The 25,000-nt window shown below is 37.7% G+C and overlaps 2 protein-coding genes across 2 annotated transcripts in view; one reads left to right on the top strand and one right to left on the bottom strand.

The window, feature by feature from the left end:
• Positions 1-1,121, bottom strand: part of LOC138018805 (MTOR-associated protein MEAK7-like) — a 23,701-nt gene extending 22,580 nt beyond the window's left edge. Inside the window, exon 1 of the mRNA XM_068865480.1 lies at positions 765-1,121. Coding sequence (XP_068721581.1) covers positions 765-914 — 150 coding nt within the window. The 5' untranslated portion in view covers positions 915-1,121. The remainder of the gene's footprint in view (positions 1-764) is intronic.
• A 9,246-nt stretch (positions 1,122-10,367) lies between these two features.
• The window catches only part of LOC138018803 (neuroguidin-like), a 33,020-nt gene continuing 18,387 nt past the window's right edge, over positions 10,368-25,000 (top strand). Inside the window, exons 1-7 of the mRNA XM_068865479.1 lie at positions 10,368-10,446; positions 10,537-10,593; positions 12,232-12,303; positions 15,426-15,466; positions 16,927-17,023; positions 18,257-18,341; positions 24,093-24,148. Coding sequence (XP_068721580.1) covers positions 10,417-10,446; positions 10,537-10,593; positions 12,232-12,303; positions 15,426-15,466; positions 16,927-17,023; positions 18,257-18,341; positions 24,093-24,148 — 438 coding nt within the window. The 5' untranslated portion in view covers positions 10,368-10,416. The remainder of the gene's footprint in view (positions 10,447-10,536; positions 10,594-12,231; positions 12,304-15,425; positions 15,467-16,926; positions 17,024-18,256; positions 18,342-24,092; positions 24,149-25,000) is intronic.

The following is a 25,000-nucleotide window of genomic DNA, read 5'->3' as shown; positions in this document are numbered from 1 at the left end:
AAAACAACAACAGCTGAACCTCCAACCCTTGAACTAATTCCGGGTAAAATTGGAATATAAAAATAATTCCTTTAATTGTTTTAAATTTTCCAGAAATATTTAAGGTACAAAAACTGCCATCTAAAAAAATCTTGATAAAACATGTAATCACATGGATTTCACACTTAAAGTCTTCCTTTCTCCCGAAAGTTATTTCAAGCAAAATATACCTACTAGTCTACGGGTCGTTATGTGAATAATCAATCCGTTATAATCCGTGTTTGTTAGAATTTTTCTAAATGCATTTTTTTTTTTCATGACGACTGTGAAATTGATCGATTGTTTTTACATCAAAGAAATAAGAAAAGTTTACGAAACAATGGAAAAGTATCCCGAGCCATGCGAGATTCGCATGACTCGCTGGCTCGCAGATTGTCCAGCCCCGAAGTTAACAGGAAAAAAAAAAATATTGTCTCAAAAATATTACTTGCGAAAAGTACATAAAACATAAAACACAATAAAGGACAGCTGGTCTATAGGAAGCGTGTATCGCCTACTAAGTGTTAGATTCTGCAGATATTTCGAAACAGTATATGCAGAACACCGAACATCGCAAAGAAATTAAACGTCTCTTTTTTCCTCAAATAATGTTTACAATCCTTATATATAGTATATTCCTCGTGAGCTGATTGAGAAAGAAATAAATCATAATTCTGTGCACATATGTACTTGCTTAATTTGCAAGCTGTTTGTTTACATTCAACTGGCGTAAAATTGCAACTCACCCGGAAAGGTCCGATCTCCACATTCATAACACCATGCTCATTCGTTGTGGCTAACTTTTCAAAGAGAGATGAAAGAAGTTGGCGTTCTCTCTCTGAGAAGGAACGATAACTGTCTTCGTATTCAATGCCCCTACTAGCTATGAGTCCCATCTTCGACCAGAATAGAAGCCGATTGCAAAGGGGATTTCTGGTAAATACCGCAGGCGCAAGTATTAATTGGCTTGTTCCCACTAGCAACGCAACAGAATAGGAAAATAAACCCAAAAAGGATTTAGTTACCGACAACCTATTTTCGTTCGAAGCTCTTTCTGTTGTCGATCGCAACCTGCAATCTAAATTATCCTTCGTTTAAAAAATATGGGTGGCAGCTGGGTTGGCTTTTTATTGACTGGTTTTGTTGACTTCGGAAATGAGTTAAGCCTAGTCCGCATGCGCAGACTTTGATGGTTTTTCGCCTCTTCGGAGCTGCTTTGGGCGTTAGTTCACGAGATCATCTGTCAACCCTAGAAAAGAAGAGAGACTAGGCTAACAGCATCATTCCAGCCTTTAAGGTAATTCCCTTGAAATTGTTCAATTGTTCAAACTTCTTTGGAAACTTGGCATAATTAACATTCATGATATGAACATTAAAAAAATGCAATAAAAAAATTGGGTCACCGTGCTTGTTTACGCGTCAGCAGGCTCGTAAAATGGGGTATTTTTACTGTTTTCGCGTTAAAAATTCGAATCACCTTCATACAGAATTAAGTCTTGGTTACAGGAGTACCCAACGACCATTTTGACAAAATTGTTCATATCATGTTGCAGCAACTATTACAATGTTTCTACGTCAATCTTCGTTAATATTTAACGTTCCTGGGAAAAAAAATACCCGGTCTTCACTGCCAGCGAGCAAGAGTTTCAGGAAATAAAACTCCCAGCCAGCCATCGTGTGAGACGGCTTTTAACCAGCCATCATATTTTAAAATGCGAAATGACACATATTGCCAGCCACCGCATAACGTTTGCCAGCCAGCGGTGGCGTACATTATGAGCCAGCCAGCAAGGTTTCAACATCAATAGTAATAAATAATTACATAATAAATGAAAATTAATAGTAATAAATAATAATAATAATAATAATAATAATAATAATAATAATCTGTACTTACAGTTTCTCGAAAGAGAGGTCTTCGCTAAAATGTAAACTTGGGAAGTAGTTGCAGGGCGATCAAGATGACACGTAAACAAATAACAACGCAATGAACACAGCGGCAAAATGTTAGTATAGTTTCTTTTTCCAATGGTGTTGCACTATAACAATTCGGCATTTAAGGACGTTCACGCGAAAAGTAATCTTGCTGTTTCAATCAAATGGAAACCATTCCCTCTCTCCTTTTGGTCATCAACCGTGCCTCCCACCTCTGTGACCCAGGTTCAACTCTGGCCTCGGGTCGTATGTGGGTTGAGTTTCAGTCGATCTCAATCTGACTCCGAGGTTTTTTCTCCGGGTACTCCGGTTTTCCTCCCTCCTCAAAATCGACTCCTGGCCTATTCCATCAGGCTGTGGTGCTGTGCTCCGAGGTCAAACATGGGTCGTGTTCAGGGGCCGAGCGCCTAGCCGGCAGCACAGCTCCTTCGGCCCGACCTCGTTGAGCTGCGCCCTTAGTAATTCAGTCTCCGACTGCGAGAAAGGGCGATTAGCAGATCAGATCTTTCTTTCTTTCTTTCTCTTTTCGCGAAACGTAACGATGCTGACGATGGGGCGGTAATCGCATGCCAAGAATGCACAGTCAATTAATCTTTTTCGCGGCGAAAAGTAACGATGAGGAGGTAATCCGTGCCAAGAATGCACAGTCAATTAAACCTTTTCTCGAAATGTAACGATGCTGACGATGGGGCGGTAATCGCATGCCAAGAATGCACAGTCAATTAATCTCTTTCGCGAGAAATAACAATGAGAAGGTAATAACATGCCAAGAATGCCAGTCAGCCATGGTCGCATATGGTCAGACAATCGCCGCAAAAGTTTCACACCAGAACTGGTGCAAAGTTTCACAGCAAAAGCCATGGTCGTATGTGGTCAGACAATCACCGCAAAAGTTTCACACCAGAGCTGGTACAAAGTTTCACAGAAAAAGCCATGGTCGTTTACCCTAATTTCATCTTAAGTTTGTTTAAGATCAGTTGTAATGGAGTGAACCATATTACAAGTTTGTCCCTCTGATCTCGGGAATTTTGGAATTTAGTTTTCGGTTTTCTTTCTTATGTTTTCTGATCCGGGTCGGTTCGAGTTGATCCGTAGTGGACTGCATGGCGGCCCGAGTCAGTTGATCCGGTCCGACTTTTGTATCTGCCTCTGCAAAAGGCCAACGAGGGCTCTTTTCATGCAATGTCACGTTTTTTAAACGTTTCCGTTTATGACTTTGCGGATCTGCCACACTGATTCAGGGGCACCCAACGACCAATTTGTTGTAAAATGTCTTATTATACCCCAGGTAATGAAAATAAATGTTATTAAGGTATTTTCAGGTGTTTTTCAGTGTTGCTGGGAAAATATTATCTGTTCCTTTTTCCCAGCAAGACACACAAGAAATTTTCCAGCCAGCTAGATAAAATTGGTTGGTTTCCCATCCAGCTGATCAAATTTATTTCCCAGCCAGGATTTCCGCGCGCTGTCAAATCCCTCGATCCAAAACGACCGAACAAAAGCGACAAACCGGGACAAAACAGGTTTTTTCCGCAAGCACAATCACTCTGACCAGCCGTCGTATGTTTGTGACTACTCTCTGGGAGAGGGAAGGGTTCCTTTTTTTTTAGTCGCCCTCAGTCTTCAGAGTTTCTACAGCCAGCTCGGGTTGAAATGCTAGAAAAAGTCAGTAATTCCCAGGCAAAACCTCTATCAAAAATAAATTTCCCAGCCAGCCCATCGAAACACCCGTATTTTTGCCAGCCAGCAAGATTATCTGGGGAACAGATAATGTGAGGAACAGATTCGTTGGGTGCCCCTGCTGATTGTTTATTGTTCCGAGCGCTCTGGATATGATCTTTCACTGATTTCTGACCGTAACAATTAAAAGAAAAATGCACTGAGGCAACATCTCCGGGCCATTTGGGCCAGCGTAAGCAATGTTTTCAAGGTTTTGGTTACGTTAGGATATTAAGATCGTTAATTTACTTTTTTGGCCCTATTCGCAATAGCGTAAGACTTCTTTATTTTGACAAAGATTCTGTCCTTACCAACGCTGAAATGCCGCGGGATGGTCTGTCGCGTCTTCACAAAGTTCCGCATGAAGAATTTTTTCAAAAACACTGCCGACAAAAGGCAAAAACTGGACAGACTATTGAACTGTTTTTTTGTTAATAATCTGTTACGTTGTAGAGGAATATTTCTTTTACTCAGAGTAAGGTTGAGAGAAAGATCGCTCATTTTGACCAACTGCAAAGTACAAATTTTCTTTACAGTCTGTCTTTAGTTGGGATGTAAGATCAGTGAAAGATCATATCCAGATCTAGAGCGCTCGGAACAATAAACAATCAGTGTGGCAGATTCGCAAAGTCATAAACGGAAACGTTTAAAAAACGTGACATTGCATGAAAAGAGCCCTCGTTGGCCTTTTGCAGAGGCAGATACAAAAGTCGGACCGGATCAACTGACTCGGGCCGCCATGCAGTCCACGACGGATCAACTCGAACCGACCCGGATCAGAAAACATAAGAAAGAAAACCGAAAACTAAATTCCAAAATTCCCGAGATCAGAGGGACAAACTTGTAATAAGGTTCACTCCATTACAACTGATCATAAACAAACTTAAGATGAAATTAGGGTAAACGAACAATCGCTCTTTATCCCTCAGTTCAGCTACATGGCTACGTGGCGATCTCAAATACAATTCACGGCACAGTCCACCTCAGTGAGCGTTGAAATGCCACATTTCAAGGCGAAAAGTTGCTCTAGCCTTATGTAACAATGAAAATGGACTCTCGATTTCGATGGAAAATTCGGTCTAGTACGCGTAAGAAGAACAAACATAAAATTCTCTTACCGTTTGCGATCTTCAAAGATCAAAAAGATATCTGGCCAGTTGCTCAACGCCTTCAAAATGACCGCAATTGAACGACGTTTCCCGCCGCCCCGATCTACAGGATCTAAAAGGAGAGTGCATTTAAACAAACCTTAGTTTTGGATTTCTTCCCCTAAAACAACGTAACAATTTTTTTTTAGCTTCTTGTCCTCTATGAAGCAAAACCTAAGGCTATATGAGAAATGTTCAGTATATTAAAATAGAAATCATTGTCAAATAGTTCCAACGGAAAATTCCAGCTTACCTAATTACAAACATACAGACTGGACATATGAAATAAGATTTGAATATGTTCTGCTAATGTTGTGCATTATTCAACGGAAAGACTATGCGTCTTCTATCGGCAGAGAACTGTTTGGAAAAAAACATTTCCAGAGGGGTTTCCTAAACTGACTATATCAGACAAAAAACGCAACATTTTGCTTACCTTAACTTTTGGTTGACTTCACAGATACGGATCAATCAGTGGCCAGTACGCTAACTAGACAAAAAACCCAACAATCGAACCAAACAAGCAGGAGGTTTCTTCCAAGCTACCATAAGATTAATGTAAACCGAAAGCGAAATCGGGCAAACAAGACGTTTAGGCAAACAATACGAGACCGTCAGCGGTGCTATGCGCTCAAATCAGTGTGTTGAAACTATTTCGCAGGAATTCACGGCATGATATGCCTTGCTTTATTGCATAACTTAACATTGGCACACCCCAAGCAATAATTAGCACCATGGATAGCACAAAATACTGTACTGGCAAAATACTCAATTAGGGCGATTTCAAAGGTATTTGCGCGAGATCGCGTTTCGCCTTTCTCGCGTGGCTTGATTTTCACACTCAATTAATTGCATGTTTCGCTCGCTCTACTATCCCTGGAAATTGAGAAATTATTCAACAGTGCGAAGATAGATATATTTTTTATAGTACGTTTGCCACGAGAAAAACAAACTCTACAAACAAGAGATTTTTTTTATCTAGCCAGAACCCGCGTTGCAACGTAATTTCCCAGCAAGCGTGGTGTTCATAAAGTACGATGGCCCAGGAGGGTCACAGTCCAGTTTTAATTTTCACAGTCCAATTTTAATTTTCACAGTCCAGTTTTAATTTTTCACAGTCCAGTTTTAATTTTTCACAGTCCAGTTTTAATTTTATTCACAGTCCAGTTTTAATTTTGTGACTCGTCACCAGCACTCTCACAGGTCACGGGTTACAGGTCATTGTTTACCAATACAGAAAGTATCCTAAACATTCATAAAAGCTAACCTTAGGTCTAATTAGGCTAATTAGGATACTTTCTGTATTGGTAAACAATGACCTGTAACCTGTGACCTGTGAGAGTGCTGGTGACGAATCACAAAATTAAAACTGGACTGTGAATATAATTAAAACTGGACTGTGAAAAATTAAAACTGGACTGTGAAAAATTAAAACTGGACTGTGAAAATTAAAACTGGACTGTGAAAAATTATAACTGGATTGTGACCCTCCTGGGCCATCGTAATAAAGACTTTCCAGCAAGTTCAGTAGCGAATGTTCAATTTCCCAGCCAGCGCAATTCTGCCCTGTAGAGCGGGTATTTTGCAGAGCGGCTCCGTTGGGTACTCCTGCATGTTGGTTACTTCAAAGACACAAAATTTTATGTTGAAAATTAAGCTTCTTTTATTGACATAAGCAGTAATGCTTCATTTACGCCGACTTTGATTCCCTGGTTGTGGGAGTAGTGCGCTTTTTGGGACAGTTCCGTGGTTAGCTTGAAGTCCTCGCCTTGGGTAAAATACACCTAGTACGGAACTGTTTTCCAAAAAAAATTCATGTTCTACTATCAAACTTTTTTTCTTCTTCAAATATGTTTTTTATTAGACTGTTTCTAGCAAATACCTGAAAAAAAAAATCGGGGCTCACCGTGCTCGTTTGAGATAAAAGGAGCATTTATTTCGCTATCGGGTTTAGTTTAAGTGAAATCTTTTATATTTTGTATGCGCACGTGCTCATGTGCGCATGCTAATGACCCGAAAATCGTGCGCAGTAGGGATGCGCAATGCAATACTAAGGAATTACCTTAAAACATAATATGCGCCGGTCGGTTTTTTCAAGCATAGTTGGACCTAAAACGACTTCGCGTCAGTAGTTAGCCTTGACAACACCTGCCTCAAAGTAAAGACGTATTGGGTTAAAAGCAATCAGATAGTTTTCCTTACTTTTTAATTACATTTGTTCCTTAATTGATGGATCGATTATGACTTAGTATTGTTCGGTGTGAGTTAGGAAAAAGGGACTCAGTAATTTCCAGTCAGTCAAGGCGATTTTTTTCTTGAAAAGAATAACGGTGTGAACTTACTTTTTTGACCTTTTTTATTTCAGTCGTTTCAAGGTAGTAAGCTTATCTTTGAATAGGTTGCAAAGTACACTGTCATTTTTACAAAAAAAAACTTTCACCTAATGGTTTGGTAATTAGAAGTGAGTGTCTTTCCTTTCGAGTATATTTCCTTCATATTCTGACTTGTATCAGTTTTACCCCTAACAACTCCAGATCACAGGGCAAAGGAAGTTGCGTTCCTCTGACTGAAGAATTCAAACTTAAAGGAATCGACTGTAACATCATTTCAGTCTGCGGGGAGCGTTACGGTAAATAAAATGTCAGAAATCCATCGGCCAAACACCAGTTTAAAAAGACAATTAATTTGACTAAAACTGGCAATGTTTCAAGCATACTGTATAAAATCCTTCTATATTTAAGTCAGTCGTTTTTTTCCAAGCTTAATCATAAGCAAAAAAAAAAGAATCAAAACTGTTAGAAAAATAATTTTCTACTAACTAATGAACGCGGTGCACGATTATAATGTCGATAATTGATCCCGACACGGTTCAGCTAAACTATTGCTGGTTTTCCCTCACGTGATCAACAGCCATGTTTTTCAAAGAAAACAAAAGGAAGCGTTTGCATAATAATAGAGTTAAATTCCCGGAGGATTTGGTCGGGGCACCAACATGGCCGCCTTTTCTTTGTTTAGGGGCACCAACATGGCGGTCGTGACGTCATGTGAAAACCGAGAATACAACTACTTTTTCAATTTTGACCTCGAAATCCTGAGGTTTCAGCCGCAGATCTTTTTTTTTTTTCAAAAAAGGAGAGAGTGATTTTTCATCATTTGAAATGCTGACTGTACATGTATGTACTGAGGCTATAAACAAGACGCCTAAAGACCAAATGCATAAATATCGGCCAAAAAAATATTTTTTTGTTTATGTGCTAATTAGACTCACTAGGCTCGTTTGCATGCACTAGAAATGTTGCCTGAGAGCAAGGCTTTTTTGCCGCCATTTATGCACTATACGGGCGTATCCGAGGGATGCATAAACAGTTAGTCCAGTTATAGTTAAGCACAACTACGGATAAAATGACGAGAGTTTACCAGAAAGACGAATCTGTAATATAAATAGCAGGTATTTGTTGTAAAAACAGAAATAGAGGTTATTTCTTATTATTAATGGGTTTACAGGGCCGTAGCCAGAAAAAAAAATGACTGAGGCAATGTCCATGGTTAAATTCACTTCTTAGGTATTTTAGGTGTTTTGTTAGGTGGGTCCTTGCTTAGAAAGTTACATTTTAAAGACAACACTGGAATCACGCTCTATAAAAAATGAAAAAAACGAAAAAATTACTGGGGTAAGTGCCTCGGTTTGCCACATACTGGCTACGGCCCTGCGTTAGCAATCATAAAAGTGGTGAAATAGTCACATTTATTTGAACTTAATTAATACTTTAATGAAAGACAATTAAGAAGCGGAGTCCAAGCTCTGCTGTTTTTTCTTTTGTGTTTATTCTGAAATGAGGAGGTTTGGGAATACGACTTTCTATCACTGAACGGGAAGTAATAGTTGTTGAAGGTAAATATGTCAGTCAATTCTCTTAATCAATAAACGAGTTTTTTCCTTTCAAATGGGCGTCAAACCAACTCTAACAGTGGCGCCGACAAGTTCATATCTCGTCATTTTCATACACTTAGAACTTTTTTTTGTAAAATTCCAAAAAGTTTAGTCAATAACAATCCTTAAACAGTTCCGTACTTAATTTTTTTGCGTTTGGCCTTAAGTGGAGACCTCACTTCAATTATCAAACACTGTTTTTTAGGTGATACACTAATCATCACCTCCTGTCAATTTCCATTGCAACACCAATGTTGAGAACAACGTGATAAACCACATAATGCGAAATTAAATAGAACATGCTTAAAACGAGGAGAAACACGCAGGATTAGGGACGTACACTGAACATAGACCGTTGGTCCATGGACCACCTTTGTGAAGCCGGTCCATGGACCACCCCATGGACCACTTCCATGGACCACTCCCAAAGGTACAAGTGTACTGCGTTTCTTGTGCCGGATACGCCAAAGAATTCTAGGGGGGTCCAGGGGCATAAAAAAAGTTTGAAATTTGCACTTCTCAAATCGCTGGAAATGAGCCGTCGAGTCCGCCATTTTGTTTTTTTTTTCATGCTGCTTGCTAAGAGAGCCCATGTTATTATGGTAAGGCTGAGATAAAATATCGGCCTATACCTGATATATTAACGGGTGAAAGTCCTGAAGAAACAAGAAAATTGGTCGCATACAAACAGATTGAACATTGACCGAAGTTCAGTTTGTTTGTTATTTATTTGTTTGAGCAGGTTGAAGTTTTTTGGCAGCTATTCAGCTGATGTGGACCTGCTATACCCACCCTCCCATATACAAACAGAGGACAGCCGAATAGTGTGTGGGTTCTTAAGGTCCCACAGGGAACTAATGAACATGGAAGTCATTTGTGAGAGGGGACCTCAGGTTTATCGTCTTTATCCGAGAAGACTTGAAAGTCTAACCATTAGCGCACTTTCTGCTCAATTATTTAAAGACCAAGAGTGTAGGTCCGGCCGGAGTCGAACTCACGACCTCCCACATGGCAGCCCGGTGCTCAACCAACTGAGCCACCGGTGCCAGTGAAGGAACGAATTCGGAATTCAAGAGCACTTCTGAAAGCTTTAAAGGTAGAGTTACCTACCAGAATAGTGCCAATGCGTGAGAAATGCTCGTGTCAGCGGGAGAACCTGAGATTGCATCGAAATTCGTGAGACTTGAGAGCTCTGTAAGCAAGTAACCTTGGACAATGTGAACTCTCGTTGCACCTGAAGAAGGCTTGTTTGTATTAAGGTTTGGCCACATTGATAATTATCAAATAATGAAATCTACGTTGCATTTGCTCTTGTTCAAAGTATTTACTTTTTCATATAGGAAACCCCAGACCTACAATCTTGGACAGATTAAATGGAGGATTGAAACCACCCCTCGCGCCCTTGATGGGAAAATGGCGTGTTATGGCCTTCGCGCGGCTTCATCTATGATTAAGGTGAAAGGGGGCATTTCTTTCCCATTTTATTCTGTCCAAGATTGTAGATACAGATGAATATTGGAGGCCAAAATGACCGCCAACGTTACTTGTAGTATATCCGGTTTTCTTCATTAATATAATTGGGTTGCCTGTGGCAGTTGTATTTTGACTTAACACAACAGAAATGGAAACCGCTGCCAATAAAAATTTGCTCTGCCTTTAATAAAGATGGCGGAGGACATGGCTGATCATGAGAAGGTACATTATGAGAACTTGATCGATTCTGTTCCCAATATTTCTGGGCTTTTATATAGTTTTTGTCGTAACAATGTCCATTATTTACTGCAGATAATAGCAAAGGATTTACCGGAGGTTGTCAATACCATGAGGGAAATGGGAGAAAAAGTAAGGAACTGGTTAAAATTTAAGTTTAATCTAATCTTTCCCTTTTTGCAGAATTTTGGTTAAACTTGAGTTAAAATCAATATAGAGAAAAGGACGATTAGAACAAGGCAATTCTACAAGCGCGTGATTAATGGCAGTTGGTTTGAAGCTGGTGTGGAGCAAAAAAATAGAGTCACATGGAAGAGAATTTCGTATAATGTTTGTATAATTTGAAATTCTGCTCATTTCGCCACCTGGAAGAGTGGAACCCTACTGGAACACCAGCAGAGTCACCACCAAAGGAACTCTGTTCTTGTTATTCAATTATAATTATCTGGCTACTTTTTCATTAGTATCACCCAACTAGTGGACTAATACAAATCGTGCATTTCAATTGGCTACGCTGCTAGAGGACTATTGGTAAAAGTCCTCGAGTAGTGATGCTTTCTTTCGTTTTATTCCCAAATAAATATTCTTCAACTTGCATTTGTTAACTTTATTTTTGGCTTTTCTATCCGACTAGTTGGGTGATACTAAGACAATAATAATTGTCTAATAATTATTAGACCCTGCGCCCTCAAGGGCCACGGGTCAATATCACATTCAGTTTCGCCTCATGGGCTATTGACCCGTAGCCCTTGTGGGCTACAGGTCTAATTGTTGATTATTATTTTTTATGCTATGTGAAGTGTGTGGCATTTTCTGATGTGAAGGTTTGAAGGTTATCATTCTAAACAATGACTGAAGGAGTGGGACCAGCAGTCCAAGTGCGTCCTGTTCACTAAACAAATACTGTAAATTAATCTTTGCTGTTGTAAAGAGGCTACTGAATGGCTAAGATGAAGGGTATCCCATAACACCATGTTACTAACAAGGCTCAACTACACAAATTGTTGTTATTAAATTACAAAACTCAACTACACAAATCGGAACAAACCAATGTTCTTGTCAGCAGTAGTGTTTTTCCTTGGAGTAATTGCAAATTACTCAGTCCAACCCGGCAAATAATTTTTTGGTATGAGTCTGTCTTATGTCAGGCCAGGGACAAGGTTTGACTACAGTATGCACCTACAGTACTGTACATGGCTCCGCATCTTTACGTTTATGTGAGTTTTCATGGTACTTCTATCTGTTGCATGGATGAGTGATGATCATTGCTATTGGATGCCTCACCTTTTTTGATGCTTTAAGAAAAAGGTATACCCAGAATTTTTTTGCAATTGTTTGAAGTTAGCCCAGTAGGCGGGTGCACAGCTACAAAGCCATAGTTTGCATATTTGTGCGTAACAGAGTGGCCACATTTTTTTTTTTGAAGTGTTTTGGAGTAGTGGGGTATTATCCAGTAAAGCCCTTTCCTTACAATGTTTGAGTGAAGTGAGCTGTTTGAATTGTTTAGTATTTTGCTTGATGACAAGATACAGCATCTCCTTGTCGTGGTGATTGACTTTGATTTCATATTGGTAGCCAGCCAGTTAGTTGGTCGTAAATCTTCCTCCGGGTGGCAAGGTGACTAATGTTACTACATGTAGTATTGAACTAGCTTGAACTACATGTACAGATGTGAAGTCACATCTAGGGTATTTAGAAAATAAAATTATTTGTTATTTAAAGGTCAATGGTATTGACTGTTAGTCTAAATGATAATTATTATTATTGAAGGTATTAGACGTTGATCAACATGTGGAGAAGCTGATGCAAAAAATTACAAGTGGAGCATTGGTAACCAAAAAGGTTTGTTTACTATTGGACTGAAATTAATTATTTTCTTTTTGTCTGAGCATACAATTTACCTATTTAGTGATCTCATCCGATCTTAAGCTTGATATTACATGTACCTATAATGCTAGTCATTTTAAAAATAGTTCTAACACTTTCCTAGACCAGAAGGTAATTCACGTTCTACATGTAGCACACATACGTGTGCATGTACATAAACAGAATAGCCTTCCTCCTTTCTCCCTCCAATACTGAGCTTTATAGAGGCTGCTGATACTGTCTGAATCATTTAGAATCTCCATTGAATGGAGGAAGGGAGAAAATGTGCTCAGTGTTGTCTGAGATTGTTGATCCTGGTCACATGCACTAAACACAAGATTTATCAACATGTAGATTTGACTACGAGTTTTAAAGTGAGTATGAGAATCCAACTTTAAACTACTCGGGTGTGCAGAATTGTCATTACTGGTACTGTTCTGACTTTTGCCTACCATGGCATGAGAGTGCTTTAATAATAAGAATACATAGAGTTAATTACCAGGGATTTCTAAAATAGGAAAAGTTAAGTTGAAAACCAATAAAATTATTTGCGGCCCAATAATAATAATAATAATAATGATAGTAATAATAATAATAGTAATAATAATTTATTATTATTAGTGCTTCATGTACTGTAACTACCTGTACTTGACTGTGTATGATTTGAACAATCAGGGAAATGTGAGAAAATATCCCTTCATAAATTTCATTCAACCACAGGCTTATTCATGAAAAACACTGGTAAATGTCCAATTACATGAGGGATTTTCATTTCAATCGGCTAGAAACACATGCCCAAATACGATACAAGGGCCTGATTGTGCGTGTGATGTTACACAAGCCAATTTTTAATGCAACGTTGCTGCGTTACAAGTTGTCTCGTGTAACAATGAGCACGGCGCGATTTTTCATGCAACATTTTGTTGTGGTAACATGTTACAGGTTTTGGAATTGCTTTCAAAGACCTGCATCATTGTTGCCCGAATTTGTAGTACTCTGTGCATGTAACACCCCCAGGGGTTTCAATAAAATGTGAAGTAGGCAGCTGATTTAAGTCTAGTAGCCAACTGTATGAACAGGGGGCCGTTCCCTTCGTCTAAATGTAAATGTAAATGTGCTTTAGTTGACTGCTCCCTACAAGGGCTTTTTAGGATCAACCGGCTCAATGGGATCGGACTGAATGCATGTCTAGGGGCTCCCCCAGAAATTTTTTAAATCTGGAAGCCCTAAAATGCGATTTCCAGTGTTCTGGGCACTAAATTGAGTACAAAGATAAAGGAAAATTTCTTAAAATCAGCGACTCTGTGGCTGCAATTAAGCGCATTCTTTTGATAATTTCCAGCAAAGAAAGATATTTGGGAAACATTTCAAAAGGAAAATTAATGATTTAAACAGTATATGGCGTACCGAGGACTTTATGTCCTCATTCACTACCAATTTCAAGCTGCCGTGAACATGAGAAATCAGTTCTGTAGAACAATTATTATAAGTATAGGTCATTTTAATCTGAACAAACGAAAAGGCTTAACCAATGAAACTAAATGAAAAGTTAATACTGTTTTAGTGGAAAACAAGTCTTGATGCAACGATTAATCAATAACAACCTGTTTTGCATAAAACGTCTTGATATGTTTGTTGATGTAACTGAACATTATTGAATTGCGTAAAAAAATGTGACGGTTGGTCTAGGCAAAAAATTAAAAGGAAATGTGGAAAAAAATTAGCCGTTTTGCTCGAAGATGGCAGTATCAAATCTGATACTGTCCATCAAAAATGAATTTTGTGTTAGGTTTGAAGGAATCCTTCAATTAATTCATTGTAGGGGAAAAAGTAGGCAACTTCTTTGAGCGAAGTAGCAGACGCTTTTCGTTGGCCATCGGTGCTTATTGAAACCCCTGCATCACAGGTGTAGATTTTTAAATTAATGTAACATCGCCCCAGAATGCGCCAAGCAGAACTAAACTAAGTCACGTCAACAGGCATGTCAACAGTGTCAGCCATATTTGTCGAGCAGGAGCCTGGGCTCAAATGTTGCAAGCAATATTGCATTGAAAAAATCATCTCATTTAACATACCATTGCCACAACAAAGTTGTGTCAAACGTTGTCTTGAGAAACATGGATTAAAAACTGGCCAGGTGTTAAAAATCGTCATCACCTTGTAACAACACCTTAAAACTAATAGTTATTTTGGAAATAATGAAATGATTACTTACCATTATAAAATAGTATTTTAAGGAGTCATTTTGGAAATAATGAAATGATTATTTACCATTATAAAATAGTATTTTAAGGAGTCATTTTGGAAATAATGAAATGATTATTTACCATTATAAAATAGTATTTTAAGGAGGCTTGAAAGGGTTTTTCATTGCTATAGTGTATTATACCAAAGAAGGATATTTCATAGTGTTGCAAACTTAATATCTTTGCAACTCTAATGTTGGGTAATACTTTAAGGGCACTTATGACGTGATATAGGTTACCATGGCAACACACCAGGTCCACAAAAAGGCCCTCTTTTCACTTTTTGAAAATTATGTGGAAATCTAAGTTGGTGACCTACTTGTTAGAGAATATAACAAAAAGTTATCTCTAGATACATGTATTGAAAAAGGGCTTTTTATAGTTTACATAATATTATATTATAACGTTCCCTGGAACTTTTTTATTTGAAGTGCCATCGTGAATGATATATGTGCATGCAAAAAGTCAAGATAGGTCACTGAGCAAAATTTCCAGAGAAAGACAAATTTTTTCTGCAGGTTTTATTTCCGGTTCAGGTGATTTTACGCCGTATCACTGCCGGTGTGTTGTGTGCTCTACTTTTGAAAAAAATTTGATTCATTCAGCCGATGTGTTTTTCTTAGTTTTGGCGTGTGTAGGTTACAGTATGTGCACACATGCAGTTAAAAACCCTTTCAAGCCTCCTTAATGTGAAGAGGTTTGGGAAAAAATATGCAGCAGCCAAAAATGGACAATTTTCGTATTTCTAAAGCTGCGTGAATCTTGTAGTGGTTCAATTAATGTAACGTAATCAGTAAAGTAAATGTACAATGTACATGTAATGTTCAATTTCAATTGATATTTTTTTGTTAGGGTGTGAGCTTCATAGAGGTCAAGTTTCATCTGCTCTTGAGGCAAGTGGTACCCACAATCAATGTTGATGTGAAGCTTGTACAGTACAATAATCAAGGCATGTGCATGACACATGCATGACACATTACGTGAAGCAAATATTACAGCGTTAAAAAACTTTGTTTTGCTGTGATGAGATTATGCTGTATATGTGCCAGCTAAAAGAGTAAAATTAGTTTGGAACTAATTAGTTTGGAAATTATTAGTTTGGAACATTTTTTCTGGAAGAAAAGTTTACTGATTTACAATGATATTGTAATGAACGTTAAAATTTCTGTACCTGATTTAACTCTCAGTTATGTAATAAATGCAACAAACTCTAATTATTAATTGGATATTAATATGAATTTTTAAAAATATTTTCATTGTTATGATTTTAATTGTTGGCTTTGCTGAACTCTTTTCATTCTTCAAAGTTCCTATGTGTGCCTTTGGTCTGATAATGCACAGGTTGACATACACGTACACATGTACACTATTAAATTTCTTCAACTTCATTCTTTGCTACATGTATCTTCCGTATTAAGCCACAACTTGATAACAAACAAGTACACTGAACCTGAAAGAAGTGTATATTTTTTGCATGTCTGTACACTGCATGAATTGTGGTTCATATTTTTTCTTGATTTAAAAATGTAATTTTTCAAACCAGTTCAATTTTCATTTGTTTTTGTCAAAAGATTCATTACATATGATAACTACATTGTAATGCTGAAAAAAGGAAAATCAAAATTGGACTGGGTTCAAGAATTTTTGGATTAGGGAAAAAGATTAATAAAATTTGAACCACAATGTACAGCTGTCTGCATTTCAAAAAATACATTGTATATCAGAGATTCCAACCCCTTTTGAAGGAAAATAGGGATTATTTTTTAGTGTGTAAGGCATGAGCCTGTAGGGGGTGTCTAGGGGTATTCTTCCCCCCCCCCTCCCCTAGGATATTTTACAAAATAATTAATTTAGTTTCCCTCATGAATTTCCTGCTTTCCTGCATTTTGACATCATTTTTGTGGTAATCTGCATGGCACTGGAGTCTCAGCCATGCTTGTCCACCATAGTGTACATGTAGTAAGGTTGCTGGCCTTATGAGTCTGCACAACACTGGGTGTTCAATGGAGAGAATGAGTGAGACATTATAGGATAAGAAAGTGTAATACATAATCTTTTACACTCAGATCGCAAAAAAAATACTTAAGATAAGCAACTTTTTTCCTTATTTTCCAGAATTTCATGATAAATCAGGGGAATCTGATAAAAATTGGTAGAGCGGGATGCAACACATCGAATCAGGAGACTTCCGATCAATTTGGGAGGGTTGGAATGTCTGGTACATTGTACTGTACCCTACATGTAGAGTTTTGTATTTGCCCTTTAATTTAGAAGAAAAAGTTATTTCAGCTACATGTATATTCCATTTCACAACCATACAGTTTGCAATAATTGATCTGAACCTTTCTTATAGTTATGTCATTGACCTCACATACTACTTGCTAACAAAGGCTGAGGGAAAATCATGGCAGGGAGATCCAGCCGTTGAAAGACTCATTGAAGCTCGCACGGTAAGTCAAATTTGGTTATGGTATAATTATACATGTACGTATTATGTACAGTATATTTCTGTTATTTTGTCAATGAAGCTAATGCTAGTATTTAAGAAATTAATGAATGTTGCTGACCTTCAGTACAATGATGAAGCAATAATCATTGTGAGTAGTAAGTCTTAGAGTTATATGTACAGTACATGTACCAAACCTGCCATTACCCGAAAACGCCTACCTCTTGTTTCTGTCGTATTGGGTCAGGCTTCCAGAACAAGGGCTGGTTAATAAGTGATTATTAATTTATTAAATATTTTTACAACACACAAAGTGAATTCAAACCTACATTGTGTGTTGTAAATTTAACAAATTGATGTCAGTTTTTCATGCGTCTGTCCTGTTATTGATCACGAATTTCGTCATAACATTGTCAAAGTAGCTGTGGATCCACAAGGTGATAGCCGAGTGGATCCGCAGACTACTTCCTCAATGTTATGACGAAATTTATTTTCAATAACAGGACAGATGCATGAAAAACTGACATCAGTTTGTTTTTTATAATAACAAAAAGGCAGAGGGGTCAAAACACGAGAAGACGTGAGACAAAATGCGAGAAACTTCAATCTGACGCAAGCAATATCACATCGTCCTTGCATAAATTATAAATTTATGTGTCCGTTGAGATGTTGAAGATGTTCCCGATAAAATATAATATAATATAATATAATATAAATATAGATATGAATATGAATATAAATATAAATATAAATATAATAATAAAGAAATAAAATGAAATGAATGAATGAATAAATAAATAATTAGATAGGCATTAAAAAATTCAGTTACATGCCACTGATTATTTTCATGTTCCCGGAGGTAGTACCGTCGATTAAAGCATCCATTTCTGCGTCCGTCAATTCCGGTCCAGAACCACTTTTGTCTGCCATTTTTTCTCAGAGCTGCAAAACTTTTTCAGCTTGCTTTTATTGAACTGATAGTCTGTGTCCAGCAAGCCAATGAAAATGCTGGAAATCTGATATATGTAGTTCAGTTTTTAATAAAATCAGTCATTCATACATGTATGTAGAATTAATAGAGAAGAATATTATACATGTACATGTACTGTGCACTACCTATCAACCTATCAGACTTTGTCAGTTCTTTTTGCATACTCACCAAGTTTGAATTAAGCAAGAAATAATGATATTATTATGTATTACAATAAGATGTATCTTTCCCTTACTGTGCATGTAGGTCCTAGAGAAAATGAGGCCTATTGACCAAAAAATGAAATATCAGATTGATAAAATGATCAAGTCTGCCACAACTGGAATAGTAGGTAAGTTTCACCAATTTGAAGTGATTTTTTTGTATTTATTTATGAACATGATGGTGTGGAGATGTCTGGAAGTGTGTACTAAATTATTTTGTCCTCATTGTGTGAAAGTTTGATTTAGATATTAATTACAGCTGTATGTTCACTCAAAAAAGGGGAATAGATGAGACACTTTTTCATGTTTTATTGCTCATGTTTCTCAAAACAAGTGCTGTTGAAGTTTAATGGGACATCGGTGAGTTTCAGTGAGTGATTAACCCACTGACTCCTGGGGTTCCCCTTTGATGAGGAAAATCGTCTGGCGTTAGACAGAGTAAGTCTAAGAATAAGAATAAGTCTGGTCGGTTTAGGCCGTTTAGGCACCAAAGGGTTAAGTGCAACTAACACTGTATTATTCCACGATTAAGCCATTTTGACAGTCGTGTGATATTTGGTCAAGACAACTTGCAAAATGTAAGATGGTACAAATACACTGAGTGCCACTGTTTGACCAGTATAAAACAGAGCAAATACGGATAGAATAGGAGTTTTGCATTATAATAATTGTTTTCAATACAATACAAAGCTTTTCATTGCTTGTCACTCGTCATTTCATTTTATCCAATCAAATAAAGGACATTTGAATGGTTTTGTCTGTGTTGTTTTTGTTATTCGCACACGCCTTATTAATATTATGTAGGAAGAAGCCAAAATACAAGAAAATGGTGTAATAGTGGAACAATAATGAAATCCTAATATTGAAAGCTTTAACACATAATATGTGCGGACATTTTGCATGTTACTCGCACTATACATTAACCCTTTAACATCCAAACTGGCAAAAACCGGCCAGACTGTCTAACCCCAGACGATTTCACTCGTCAATGGGGAACCCCCAGGAGTCAATTAATTGTCCCCATTAATTAATTTAAACCATTCAATAAGGTGGATAGTTATATATGTAATTGCTTGTACATGTAATCCTGGACAGTTTATTGGCTCATTCTGAGGATCAGAATTCCTGAAACAGAAAGCAGATTTTTTTTGCAGTAACAGTTCTCCCTGGTTTCATCCAAAAATAATAATAAATAATTAACATATTACAAAAGGTACACAGTGCCATTGAAATAAACTGTACAATCATGTACCGTTTTGCTGTCCATTTTACAGAAAATGGCCATTCATTTGAGTCAATATTTGTTTTATTATGGTCAATATAAATGTACATGACTACTCCTATTAGGTTGTACCTGGCCAGGGTTGTATATAAGAGCCGGCAGCCGGCGAAGTTCGCCGGCTTCTCTGTCAGGTTTCGCCGGCTACTTTCATTGTTTGAAGAGTCAAGACATGTAGAGGAGATGATGTTTGTGAGGTCTAAACTACTTGGGCTCAATACAAATAAAAATTTGCAGTGCCTATCTTTTCTGAAAACACATAAAAGACTTCTGACTCAAGGGCAGTTTAAAAACGTTATGCTTGAGACTTTCGTTTTGAAAAACTCTTGCTGCGGTGGCGGGAAAGTAGGAACAATATGATTTGTTGTCCGCCATATTGGATTTCGATATCTTTAAACAGCCACCGATTGTATCTTACCGGAAGGAAAAATCACTCAAGGACGTTTTAGTCCGCGCAAAACTTCCCTTAATCACGCCGCAATCATTAAAAAACTTTTAAACAAAGAAACACTTTCAAAAGGTTTGTTCTCAATCCAGAAGGAAATTTACATATGATGTTCTGCTAGCAACACGCTCAGCCTGCGTTCACGCATCTCTTACCACTCAACTGAGGAACAAAACTAGCCCCTGATCATTCACTAACCGCTCCTTCGTTTTCACTTCGAACCTTTCAGTTGATCATTTATAGCGAACTTAGAAGCTGAGGACTCGTAGACTTTATTTAAACACTTGAACTTAACGCTCCTCGGAGTTAAATCCTACTTGCCCGCGTAAGTGCTCGTCCTCTCGAGGGCATCTCTACGCTTCAACATGACAACGGATCTTTATCCAACGTCACTCTTGATCAACTCTTACTGCTTTACGGAACTCCTAAACTCTTCGGAAAAAAAACTACATCACTCTTAAACCGCTCAAGTGATTTTCAATTTTCGAAATTACTGCAACCAAGTTCCGCAAGCCTATTTTCCCGCTAATTACACAATGGAAACAGGATGGAAACATCCTGTACGCCATTGGCCAATTAGTATCCTCCAATCAGCTTCTTTATTTAACAACCAATCAGAAGCGTTTGCTGGTCTAGCCCTTCAAAGTATGTGCCATGTTTACAAGTTGTCAAGTGGCAATATTTGCCAGGCTCGTTAGCTCCAGCAAAACCACCAAAAAGATACAAAAAATATCACTCAACTTTTTGTTTATAGGGTTGTATTATTGAAATGTCGCTTCGTCTCTACATGGTTTTAACAGTATAATTGCAGCTTGATTCATCCCTTTAATGTCTGAGTTTCATGGCCCAAAATGCTAGGGAAATGCATTTTCCGGCATTCAGTTTTCAAAAATTTTCCGGGTGAGCTTGCCCCCGGACCCCCCCTAGAAGCGATGGGCTAAATCCTCCGGACCCACAACCGTCTACTTTGCAAAAAACTCCGGCTACTTAAAACCTTAAAGAAAACCCTGCCTGACAATGTCACCTGTAATCAGGATGTTTACAAAACATGGTACACCCGTTTCATGGACCCCTGCATGGACCTGGTCCTGGTCCATGTCACAATGTTCCCAGGGCTTTTAGGCGGGGAAGACTCCGGAAAAATGCCTTGAAAGCATGTGTCGAAATTGTGGATGATACTGTTGCCGTTTTAAACCATTTTTATTCCTACGGGAGAGATTCTCAGAGGATGGTTAGCGCTACATGTAACTCTAATTACATTGTAGAGTTCTATTAAAATCTACATGTATGGTTAGTGCTAACAAACAACTTGGACCATAATGCATATTATCAAACTGAAGTCAGCAGAGAACAAATAACATCCAAAACAAGTACAAATGTACATGTATCACATGGTATTTGTACTCCAGAAGGCCAGTTTGACCGGTTTTTCACAAATGTGTCAAGTCTTACGAAAGCAGTAGAAATGGCTGAAAATGCTAAAACTCCCCCCCACCCAAAAAAAGGGCGAATGCTTGTCAAATTTTGGGAGTTTTGGCAAAAACAAGTTTCTAGAGACAAATGTTAAGATACGCGACAATTAAATTAACTTTCTCTGTTTATTGAGAAAACCGAAACGTAAATATGACAAAAAGAGAAAACTGACCTCAATGTATTGAAACAGTGGTGCGAGTCCATGAAAGAAGCAAGGGCCTTTCAAGAAATTCCTCCCAAGGAACTTTAATGACAATCTGTCATTTCTTCATCAAAGTCAGTTTTTCTCGACTGGAAGTTTACTTGGAAACCGAGATCATCATTGTTACACCTTATAATAAAAAATTTTTTGATATTCCTTCTTTGGAAAAGCTAAGATCCTCGCGGTTATGAATGCAATTTTTGCAATTGTAAAAGTTGCATTCATAACTGCGAGGATCATAGCTTTACTTGATTTCATATCCGCAGTTCATATATGATCCATTTCATATATCATTTCATCATTGTTTGAAATATAATACACAACGCTTTGCTTGGCAAGTTTTCGTTTTTTGACCAATAAACAGCAACATAATATAAGCGGGCGAAACCTGGATTGTTGCTTGCTCAATAGTCATGTACGGCTGTAAGATAGTTTGAATAATAAATCTCTCATTGGACGATTTAGTGTGTAGTATCGTGAGATATGTTTACTAGCCTCTTGTATTTTGACTCACCCTACGGGCTCAAAACCCTATTTCGGTTGCAAATGTTCCTGAACCTGGTCCATGAACGGGTCCATGGACATCTCCACGTATGTGTAAGCCTGGACATACAGTGTATCTACCATGGACCTAGGGTCCAATTGTTTTGTATATGTCCACCTAATCATTTGCTTGAATCAAGCATTCAAGAATAACATTAATTTTGCCTATGAATTAACATGTACATTACAGTAGATAAACAGAAGATAAACAATATCTTTCTTTGTCCAAATAAACATTTGCATTTGTGGGCTATCATTTTCAGCAAAAGACATTCAGTAACACAATTTACATGTACATAAGAACTAATGATCAATAGTTACTGCATTATTGAACAACTATAATGATGAGAGGAAAAAAGAGCTCAGCATACAGTATTTCGTTTGCACTGCAAGAAGTCATGAAATGGAAGAGAAAGAAGAAGGGAGCAGGCCTATAGACAGGTCTGTGGTTACCAGCTGAAGGGAGAAATGGCAATTTCGCACACCAGTAGTCTTGTTTTCTACTCTGCAAGTACAGATGTACATGTATTGGTGGGATGAATGTTCAAAGGCTGATTTGATGACCTCTTGACACAAACAAGACTAAGCCTTGATCCATACAAACTCTTTACACTTGCATGTACAGTATCTTCATTTATGACCAGCCCATCGTAATGCAGTTACGTGCATCCTTGGTCTGTACAGTCCATTCTTGAACATTGTAGAACAAGCAATAAGGTCGCTGAAAGCTGCAATCAAAGCAGACATCAGCTGTCCTGAGAAACAGGGAATTGCGCTGGGAAATTATTGTACTCAGCTGTTCCTCCAGGCCCTACAGTGTACATCAACATAGTCGTACCATTACGGCAGCTAAATGTGGGCAATGGTACTGTTTCATGCAAGCATATTTTGCCATGATGCCTCAATAGTAAGGCAATTGAGGCAGAAATTGCTCAGTGAATTTTAGATTCCTTCTTCAATAAGTAAATGTTATTATCATGGTTCTGATGTTTGTCTTGCCACACCTTGCATATGGAACCCGCACCCGCAGCGCGTGCGGCAGTCAAAACTGTGCTATCCTGTCAATCATTTGCCCTTTCAGTGGAAACGGTGCATTTCTGTGCGTAAATGACGTTGTTGTCGATCTACCCTATGGAAAGGATACCACCAAAGTATTTTTTCACAAAATTAACACAAATAAATACATTATCAATACAATTTTGACGTCTTCTTACGCTTGATTCGAAAATACCAGTCTGAATTCGTCTGAAAATAGTAAGAAAAAGCACAAAATCTATCGTTCGAATTGCCGCTCTCCGGCAACCCAGTTTTGGTGCCAATGTTTGTTGACAAAAGAGTTTAAATAAAACTTTAAAACTGCGAACCTATTGACTTGACGTCGGATAGCACAGTTTTGCCCTCTGGCTGAATTCTGATTGGTTAAACTTCATTAGCTCTCACCATATGCACGGCACTAAAGATAGTTAACTTCTTGTAAAGATGCAATTGATTGTTATTTCAAATGCAAATTGCTCCGACTAATAAATTTCTTGTCTATTTTGACTGCAGTCTTACATGTACAATATTATTGGATTATGGTGGTACATTTGTATTATTGTGCGAAAGAATTTCATTTGGGTGAAGATAGCAAAAAATGTTCAACTCAGGAATGTCTAAACGGCAAGAAAGTTTTTGTTTGTACATGTATGATAAATTTTTGCTGTTAAATGTCATGTGAAATGCAAATGACTTTATTGAAAGTTCCTGCCTGGCAATCATACATGTAGTTTATCTTGGTATTAATGATAGTATTAACCTTTAGTTATTTTTGACTCAAGGAAATGGATGCTTTCTGTAAAAGAACAGCAAAAGGTGTAATTATTCATCTTATGAAAAAGGAATTGTTCAGGTTAACCTGGTGACAAAGATTTCTTTGTTTAATTTTTTTTCTCCTTGAGGTGCTGAAAATGATCCTTTGAGATTTAAGCCAAACCCAAATAACATGGTGACAAAGGTAAGTCTTGTATGTGTTACATTAATTTTTTTAGTCAAAATTGTAGTTGCTCCACCTGTCAAGATAATTGAAACTAAACATGATCAGGTCGTATACTAAAAATACTGGTAGGCTAGAAAAGAGCAAAAGACTAGTAAGACTGAATTACAATAAGTTGATTGTATCTGGACTGTTCCTAGAATTAATGCATCCATGCAATTAAATATTTGAAACACAGCCTGCATCTGCAACAGAGAGAATACCATTACAGCTCCATGCTACATACATATACATGTATCTTCAATGTAAACATATATATGCGGTGCTGTTAAAGTAAAAAGATCAGAAGACACTATTCTAGTAGTGTTTTCCCTTTGTTTAGGTAAAGAGGTTTTTCAGACTCTAACTGGGTTAATAATGAAGCACACTTTTACAGGCAGTAAAATGCCATCACTTACATGTACAGCTGTACTGTGTGAAAAGAAAAAGCCTGTAAGTGAATAATAACACAAATTAATTATTATTGGTTGGTTAATTTGTAAAATGCAGTAGTGGAGGAAGCACAATACAACACAATAGTTTTCATTTCTAGAGGGATACAGTGGACATGTACATGACATTATCCAATAAAGTAACAGCAACATCTGTAACATGAATTCCCAAGCAAAAGCCAAATAGTAATTAATGAAAAACTGACTTCTGTTTGTCCTGAATTATCCACAAACTGTCTTAAGCTGATTGCAGCTAAAGATTACTCAGTCTGTTAAAATGATAACACAGCATGATCATGACTCAATTTAGTTTTCAACATGGCACATACATGAGTCACTTACAAGGCTGCTGCCTAAGAAAATTTTAAGGGGCCCTCAGAGC

The sequence above is a fragment of the Montipora capricornis genome, chromosome 10 (genome assembly GCF_036669925.1).
Source record: "Montipora capricornis isolate CH-2021 chromosome 10, ASM3666992v2, whole genome shotgun sequence".
Lineage (NCBI taxonomy): Eukaryota > Metazoa > Cnidaria > Anthozoa > Scleractinia > Acroporidae > Montipora > Montipora capricornis.
This window is presented reverse-complemented; position numbering and strand designations above follow the sequence as displayed.